Below are 9,458 nucleotides of genomic sequence, written 5' to 3' on the forward strand. Positions count from 1 at the left end.
CAAAATATATCGCCTTTGTAGAGTTCTTCACCTAAAATATAGTATAAAATTTTGAATGTTTTGAACACATGAGGAAATCAGCTATCGTCAAAGCGGATAGCCTGGTGACGTAACTCTACTTATAGGGCTCTGAAATTAATTAAACAATCACTTTCCGCTGGCTCTCAATAAGGGTCTTGTTCATGGTTAAATAATATTTTCATTACTTAAAGAAGAGATCAACCGATTCAGTATGAATGAATACGCAGAACATGAATCTGATATCACAAAACCTCGTTTACCTAAAGACAAACATCAAGTCGTTATCTTTATTGTATAAAGCAACCTTTCATCCAAAAAGAAATAGAAAAAGATCCGAAATCCTCTGTTAGTTAGCCAAATAAGTCAAACATACCAACTGTCATATATATTTCATGTACTCCCAGACTATCACTCTCATACTTTTTCTTCTCTATTTTTAAAATGAATTACATATTATTAAAATCTACATAGTATTTTATTCCATACTGTATTATAATATTACTTAGTTATATATTATTAAAATAGTAGTATTCATTTTTGTTTGTGTATGATAGACAAAATTTCTTCATATAAATAATAAAATGGCCAATATATATTTATTATAAACGATGAAAACAAACTACAAGAAATTGTACTCCTGTCCTTTTGAAAACGGAGCATAAGTATAAAATAACTTATTACTTTGTATATTTATCAGAAAGAATAAATTATGAAATAGCCAAGTCGTATAAAGCGAGAGGAGAGAAGCGACAGCTGATAACAAAATACTTAAAGTATTTTTGTGTTAGCTAGCTAACCTAATTTACGTACACCCTGTTTATTACCATGTCAGTAACTGTGAGAAATTGACTCGTATTTTCACTTTTAAATGTATCACATCGAAATTAAAACAACCATATCATTAGATGTTTATATCTCTTGGTTCTTTCTGTATAAATTCAAGTAAGATGTAAAAGATGAAATTTTTTTAATTAAAGAAAATTATGTATATTATATATATATATATTTTAAAAGAGATGTTTTATAATAATAATAATAATAAAAACGGAAAATTTAGCTGCTATTAGACTGTTCCGATTTGAGTAAATATTTTGCCCTCCTACACAAAGATTTTTTAGCTGAGGACAATAAAAAAAACTTACTTTGGGAATGTCTAAGACCTCTCAGGCTATTTTTAACTACAAAGTGGGACCCCCAAACTTAAAGAAGCATTGAATTACGTGTGATTAGACAACTAAAGGACAGTTGAAACAAAAATAAGCAAGATTTTTTTATCCCATGTCTCCAACTGTAAAAACTTCGTACCAAGAACAAGAAAAGCAACTCGGTTTCAATCTGCCAAGAATGCTGCATAGACCATTGACCTATCCATTCGGACTCCATATAATATCAACAAGTCCATTCCATCTCCATACGCCAAAGAAAAACCCAAAATTCTGAAGCAACAATATGGCCAACTTCTGGACTGCATCTATTTGGTCTTCCTCCAGCCCTGATTTCAACTTCCTGGACTTTGCAGTTTGATTAACATAGCCATTTGTTGAGCCTTAAGAAGCTCCACGAAAAATTTCAGCAATTCATTGAGATATGCGCACACACCCAGATATTTACATTTAATATATAGATGTTGTGCACCTGCTTTTTAATCATTTAAGGTGCCTAAGATGTGTTCAATTATTTGCGGTTCCCCTGTTCTATCAAAGATAAAGAGAAGTAATATATGTAACTAGCGGAAGCTATAGTTGTTGAACGAAGACGAGGAGCATGATCCAGAATTAGAATTTAAAATAGCCGATTTCGAAACAAAAGTATAATTTTTTTCTCTCTCATCAAAATGACCTGTACCATGTCATAAATTGCTTGAGAGGACGCAAACATTGTCAAAGTCATTTTTTTTATTGTGCCCAGCAGATAAAGTCTTTGTGAAAGGGGAAAAAATACTCTTGCAAAACGGGACAGTCTACTGTACAAATTCTTAGATCAACACAGTTTTTTCAAATTTTTCTTCATCTTCTTCCCCAAGTATCTCAATGATTTCATGATCTTGATCACTTGAAATATGAATAATTGGAACTTCTTCTTCATCTTTCAGACCGGGATCTCGCTCATCCGTTACTTGCATACTCTCAATGATGGGTTCATCGTCATAAATGATGCTAGGTAATTCTTGATTTACAGTTTTCTCGGAGAGTCCACCTGATAAAATATATAATTTGTTAATTTAAAACAATTAAATCCTGGTTCGTCATTACTTATTCGTCTTTTAGTTTTTCCTGACATACTTGAGAAATTTCCTTCAAGTAATTTCTTCCAACGGTCTTGAACATCCGGATTTTTCTTATTGCCGGATTGCTTTGTTTGTTGGAGCTTGCGCCTTTCCTCAGTTCGTTCATGATGTAGCTGTAAAGGATTACACATGACTTTTAGTTAAGTACAAAATTATAATTCTTTAGAATCGTTAATCCAAATCGATTCCATGCGTGCACGGAAAATTGTCGTCCAAAAAAATTGACATTGGGAAAATTTCCCCTCATTTACTAGCAAAATCAGAATACCTCGCCATAAAACTTGTTTTGTAGAATGGCAGGGCCACCGAGCAGGTTAAAAACCACAGCAGCCACTTCACAAAGTATTTAGGACTCCTCTGAGTACTTCAAAATTTATTTTTAAATTGTACAATCTTGTCAACCTACTATAAAAAGTAACATATGTAACAGGCCTCGTAGTTTATTTAGAAGTATTTGGAGGGGGCCTAAATGTTTTATGCACTTGTAGTAGGGATCTTTGACGACCTGCTTGGTGACCGTACCATTCAAAAAACAAGTTTTGGTCCGAGGTATTCATTTTTGTTATTAAATGACGTGAAGTTATCACAATGGTAATTTTCCACTAGTAATTTTCTCCAGAACAATTTTCATAGAATCATTCATGGCTATTTTAAATTTATTTTTTATAATGATATATAAACAAAATATGATATAAAAACGTTTTTACTTTCTAAATTGTTTTTTTTTGTTTTTTTTTATATTTTTATTTGCTTTACAAAGCAGAGTCCCCATAACACTTTTTAAGCCATTGCTTAGGTTGAACGCTATTTTTTCCCATCAAAAGCAGTGTAAAATAAAAACACAAGGTTGTTTTTTGATCCATTGCTTTGGAAATAACAAAAGCAGTTTCAGACTTGGCACAACAAATCACAAACTAAAGAACAGATTGTCATGAAATTTGAACAGTTACTTTTTGAAGGTTGGTACTAACTGAAAATGAGGAATTAATTAATAATGATAACTGCTAAGGAAAAGAAAATTACTTAACAAATTAACGGGCCAGCTAAAAAACACACCAGATTTATATCATTACGGGGGTTTCCGCGGGGGGGAGGCTGGAGGGGATGTAGTACAAACAGCGATCCCAGACCGTAGACCATAATTTAATCGTTTTCAAATCGTGGAACAATCTTTTTGATCTTAATATATCGATTTTCTCGGCTATTCGGATTTATAAGTTGCAAATATGATTTTTGCAACACTGTTAACTTATTATACCGTCATGGTTTCTATGTTCCCAAGATCAAAACCCACAATACATCATTTTATAGAATCACTAGACTTTTTGGTATGAAAAAAATATAAGAGAAGCAAAAAGGCCCACCAATTAATTATATCTTGTTGAACCTTAAAATTTTAAGTGTTCATACTTTAATGGATTACTCGCTATGGCAATCATAACTGATAGTGATAAGCAAGGTTGTACCTTCATGGGTCTAGCGGTTCCAGTTCTTGAACCGCTAGAACTTGAACCGAGACTGCAATGTATTGTTTATAGGTCTCAGTTCTTGTCCTTATTTTCGTTTCTTGTATTTTTGGTATATTTATAAACTTTTAATATTCCATCTGCATGATTTTATGTGAGTGAAACACATCGTTACCTTTATTGTATCACACAACCTTTCCTCCAAAAAAAAAATGAAAAAAGGCCCGAAATCATCTGGTAGTCAGCCAAATAAGTCAACCATCTTCCTGAGCTACTCCCCCCTAGCCTCCCCTCATGGCTCCACTATGAAAAACATTGTCTTCAGCAACCTTAGTTTTTGTGGGCCACTGCTGGTGCTTGGGGCACTGCGCACTTTGTGTATAAGGTAGCAACAGCCCTGTTTGTATCTTATATCGTATCTAATTTTCTAGTGATGCCTCTTGTTTTCAGTGTCTGTTAACAAACTGAGCCTGTATAAGAAAGAACCGAGGCCGATCAAGCTTAATCGGGACCGATAGAGTCGCTGAATCTGAACTGGGCACAACCTTGGTAATAAGGAATCATCAAACAATAACATACATATTTTCATCCTAATTGTCTTCATGAATAAAATTCCTATTTGGGACTATATATACATATTACGCATACGTGCGTACGTAAACTTCCACCCTTTTATATCTACATAGTAGAATAATCTATTATTTGGAAATATGAATGTAAGTTCATAATATAAAAGATTTTTCTTTCTTTCTTTTTTTCAAAAAAGATATCACTATTCTCCCAGTATTTTTTCTTCATTTTTTCATTAAGCACTCTGTTTATATTGTTAAAGGGTTATTTACATATATTATAATTTAAAGCGTGAGAGCTTAAAAACCATTGTTTATTACTGCGTACATACAAACATATATTTTTTCTCCTTATTTAATCTCGTTGGGATTTCCTTCACCTTATTTGGTTAAGGAAATTGTATGCAATCTTATTAAAATGTAGGTGGTTTTTAACTTAAGTAGTTAGTTATGTGTACATACCTCGAGATACGAACCCCACAAAAGTAAGAATCTTATTTACATACAAGCACGTGATGCAGGGACCATTGGCTTCCATTTTTGAAAGATTTTATATCGTTATCATCATATAAAATTATCAATTATTTAATTTGTAAAGATATAAAAATTGTATATATAACATACAAGGTAGGTTAGCAAAACGTGGACTGTTTTTAATGTTTATTTTCTCATTACTATGAAAAGTTTTAGTAGTTATTTTTCCATATTCTGTTTCCACCGCCATTTTTACATAAACAAACTATACTAATCATTTACTAATTTCATCGTCATGAGCGAGCAACAAGCAAAAATACAGAGCATCTCAGATCTCTTACACGCTGGAGTTGATGTGATGAAGATTACAGACATTGTTAAGTGTTCTAGAAGCCTGGTTTTTAAGTTGGCCAAGATATAAAAAATAAAATTGGAAAATACCTCTCCAGGATGTCAGGAAGTGGAGGGCATAATTTAAAGAGGGATACGAAGTTCTTGTTAAGTTTGGAGAAGAATATAAAGGAGGATCCCACTAAGTCGATGAATCGCCTGACCAACGACTTCTCCCTCTGTAGCTCCTAGGATCATCATGAGGGCTATAAAGCACAAATTGGGATTAGATTATTTCACAAGGACCCCACGCCACCTTCTGACAGAGGGTAAGAAAGCTATGAGACTCAAGAGGTGCAAGAAAATCCTCACATGGATCAAGGCAAGTGGGTCAGTTGTGAAAATTTTCTCGGACAAGAAGATTTTCACGGTTGATCAATTCTACGATCGCTGGAACGATCGTGTGCTAGCAGAAACAAAAGAAGAGGTCCAAGACATTTACCATACCAAATATCCCACCCAAACAATGGTCCTCGGCATTATGACCTCTGATGGAAAGAAGATGCCTCCATTATTTTTCAAGGCTAGACAGAATTCGAACAGGAGGCCTACTATAAGGAGCTTAGGTGCACCATTTTCGCATAGCTGAAGACTAATACTAGGAGGATAACTACGTTTAGACTCAGGACGGTGGCCCCTCTCACATGCCTGCCATGTGTCAAAAGTTATGTGTAGATAACATGGCTCGATTCTGATCCAAAATATATGGCCCCTTCCTCACCAGATTGGAACCCACTGGACTTTTCTATATAAGGAACTTTGAAGAAGGAAACCAACAGAACCTCACACCCAAATGTGGACTCACTGAAGTCCTCCATAGTGGCTGCATGGGACAACTTGTCAGAGGAGTTAGTCATGAACAGCAGCATGGCCTTCAGACGACGTGTAAAGGCAGTGATTGATAATGAAGGGTGCCATATTGAGAGAAAAAAGTATTACAAAAACCTTGTCCAAATGTTTTATTTACATTTTCTTTTTCCTATTATTAAAAATGTAAGATTACTGATGGATTTATAAATCTATCTCTCAAGTCCACGTTTTGCTGCCCTACCCTGGATATTTCTGGAATAATTCTTACCTAGAAATATTTTATAAATCATCACAAAAAAATGATGAAGTGAATTTTGGGAAAGATTCCTCATATTCTGTCTCAGTTGCTGAACAAGCTCTCTCCCCGTCTCGTCTTCATTTTAATCAATAAAATTTATGTCCATATTTACACCCCTCTCTGCGCTATCATTCAGAGATTGGAGATTCTCGGTATAAGTTTTTTTATTTTTGTTATTCCAAAATAAATGGCCAGTACATTCAGGGTACATCAAGCCAGTCTCCTTTTAACTAAGCAAATTAAATATAAGAAGCGAATTATTTATGAAATAGCTGTTATTTGAACAGGCCAGGTTTTAAGAGGAAACTTAAGCTTTCCGAAACTGGAAGTTTATCTGGCTTTATCATTGATAGATCTTGCCAGATCCTTTTTTTTTTTTTTTTTTTTGCTCTCAGTCCATTATCACATAGGTATCACCTCTGTGGTCAGATACCAGAGATAATGACTAAGATTTTTTAAAACACTAGAAATATTATAATATTAATAAAGTTTCCTTAAGCGTCCTTATAAATCCACTCAGCTGTGTGGTTTCGACTCGTACACTATAAGATGACATGGTTACAATACTCTTCTTGATATTTGCAACAACCAACCTTAACTGATGTATTGGAGCTAGAAGTATCAAAATGAATGCATTTAATCTGGTTTCTAATGTAATATATTTGAAGTTTTATAATCACGATATCAGCTTCACTTCTGCCAGCCCCGCCGTCTGTTTCTGATATTACAAGGATCCATTCAAACTTATCTTGACCAATATTATGTATGAAATTAGAAATATAGTAGGGATTTCTTGTTCATGCCTTTAACATTGATTAGTTATCCATCAAAATAGAGATACACATTCTCTGGAACAAAAAACTCATGTCTTAACTTGGCTCCAATCACAGTCCTTGCTTTCTTTCTGTCACGTCTAGTACTACTTTCACTGATATAAGTACCCGAAACATTGATACCAATTGGTGTAGTAGTTGCTGATGCCAGTACTACAGAGCCTCATGATCTAATGTTCTGGCCTATTGCTGCTAATGTACTTAATGGCATTCAAAGTCTTAAAAGCAGTATTTATTAATGCAGGCTTGGTAGCAACTATCCTCTTGTTAGGAATTGCTTTCCCAACATAATTATCTAGTATATGGTCAAAATGACACATCAAAACTTTTTCTGTTGTGGAACATTATTAAATAATTAAATTTTAATATTGATTCTACAACCACTACCTGAGGTAGGAAAAAAGTGATTTTGTATTTTTCACTTTATTTCAATTCTTCATAAGAAGTGCCATAATTATTCTATTTAAGCCAAGTAATGCCCCCTTTTGTTCAATAACTTGTTACAAACGAGAATCCAACATCATAATGACCTTCTCGTAGAAGCCTTTGTCCATATTGGCAAAAACCTCGGACAACTAATTTTCACAGGCCTCTATTGAGGCCAAATTTGTAGCCTTAAGTGTGTTAGTCATAGACAGAAACAGCTGGTAGTCACTGGGTTTCCTTGGCTGGCCGGTAAGGTGTATGCATAAGAACTTCCACTCCGAGCTCCTGGAGCTTTTGGCGCCTCATCAAAGATGTATACTGTCTCCCGTTGTCTTGATTATGTCTGGTTGTCTCCTATTCACCAATACTGGCAAGTTTTGTTCCCTCGTTTTTCACAGAAGAAGGCAGAATTGAGCAGTGGGGAAATTGCTAGAACCACTGTTGTTCAACGCCAACCCAAAGAATATCGGCCCGTATCCATTTTAAATTTTCTTTTTCCCTTTCAGGAAGTAAAAATGTAAAATACGGCGAATTTCTTCCTTTGAGACTTCTATACTTGACGCACAATAATCCGTGATTAAACTGGTCAAGCGTAATACTGTACAAAAAGTATTTTCTAGTAAATATTCACACATTTACAACGCTTTATCATATGATCCGAATGAACCAATAATGAACAAGATATCCTTAGTTTTAAAAAAAGGGACCGGCAAGACGAAATTACTTTTTTCTCAATCTAATATATGGTGGACCTGTTCTTGATACTTAGTCGAACAACTTGAGACTGGACGGAGGATTGAAACTAACACCTTATAATATTTTGTAACTTAAGCTGATTCCAATAGTAAATTGTAACTTGGTGTTCCTGGTTATTATCACTAAGAATCCCATGACATGGCGATGGTTATGAAGAAGAACATCCAGGGGCCATTATATCTTTAAATTATGAATTTGATTATTATAAAATCATACCTTAAACAATTATTCTGTTATATCAATCCTTTATTAATATACATATTAGTATATCATAGAAACAATGCAAATATACATACAAAAATAATAAATAAGGGGGGTGGAGGACTGGACAATGATAAAAAAAATTCTCCACGTTAAGATATACAAGTCAAATATTATTTTTGGTTCTAAGATATTACGCCCCAAACAGTTTAACCCTGGGAGATTCTGTCCTAGAAAGTTTCGCCATGCGGAAGTTACGCTCTCATGCATATATTATAACATAAATCCACATATATTTAAGGTTTAAAATGAGTCTCCTCCCAACTTAAAGTCGTTTGTAATGCATTTCTGCATTCATTAGTGTAAAATGAGCCCATTTAATTCAATCTTAATATATTTTAAAATAGAAAATATCTAACATGAATGTTGCAACTTTTTATAATGAGTTCGAACCGACTTCTTTATAAACCGTTGTACTTCTGAAGAGAGAAAAGAGGAAGAAACTATATGATAAATAAAAGTTTATCCAATGAGTTTTAATAATATCTGGAGGAGCACAAGCTCCAATCACGCAACCTGTTTTAGTGAAAACCATCACCCGGTTTTTTGAGAAACTCGACTTTGTACACTCATATGAATTTTGTGCAATTATAAAATTATAATGGTTGTCGTAGTTAAATTTAGTTATTTGTGTTCTTTCTTCCTCTCTCCCTCAGCTAAAGTACACGGGTAAAAACGGTTCGAATTCATTATAATAAGAAACAAAATTTATTTCATATGAATTACTTCAAAATACCATAATTTCATAATTAATTATGATTGACTTCAAGTAAAGGAATACCTTAAGTTATATGTAGGAAGACCTAACTTCCTCAGGGAGAAACTTCCCAACGCTAAAATCCACAGGGTATAACTTCCTGTCACCAT

General features: G+C 34.0%; 1 protein-coding gene across 1 annotated transcript; it reads right to left on the minus strand.

Annotated features, from left to right (window-relative positions):
• Nucleotides 1-1,048: 1,048 nt before the first annotated feature.
• On the minus strand, nucleotides 1,049-2,760 carry LOC121120981 (uncharacterized). Its single transcript, XM_040715850.2, has 2 exons — nucleotides 2,274-2,760; nucleotides 1,049-2,217 (listed from the first exon to the last, which is right to left on the minus strand). The coding sequence occupies exons 1-2, from the start codon at nucleotides 2,437-2,439 to the stop codon at nucleotides 1,997-1,999; spliced, it is 387 nt and encodes a 128-aa protein (XP_040571784.1). The 5' UTR covers nucleotides 2,440-2,760; the 3' UTR covers nucleotides 1,049-1,996.
• Between the last annotated feature and the right edge of the window lie 6,698 nt (nucleotides 2,761-9,458).

This window comes from Lepeophtheirus salmonis, chromosome 6 (assembly GCF_016086655.4).
Source record: "Lepeophtheirus salmonis chromosome 6, UVic_Lsal_1.4, whole genome shotgun sequence".
Taxonomy (NCBI): Eukaryota; Metazoa; Arthropoda; class Copepoda; order Siphonostomatoida; family Caligidae; genus Lepeophtheirus; species Lepeophtheirus salmonis.

Coding starts and splice junctions, on each gene's coding strand:
- LOC121120981 (XM_040715850.2), bottom strand. CDS start 2,439: ATGTGTAATCCTTTACAGCTACATCATGAACGAACTGAGGAAAGGCGC. Junction 2,218..2,273: donor AAAAACTAAAAGACGAATAA/GTAATGACGAAC, acceptor ATATTTTATCAG/GTGGACTCTCCGAGAAAACT.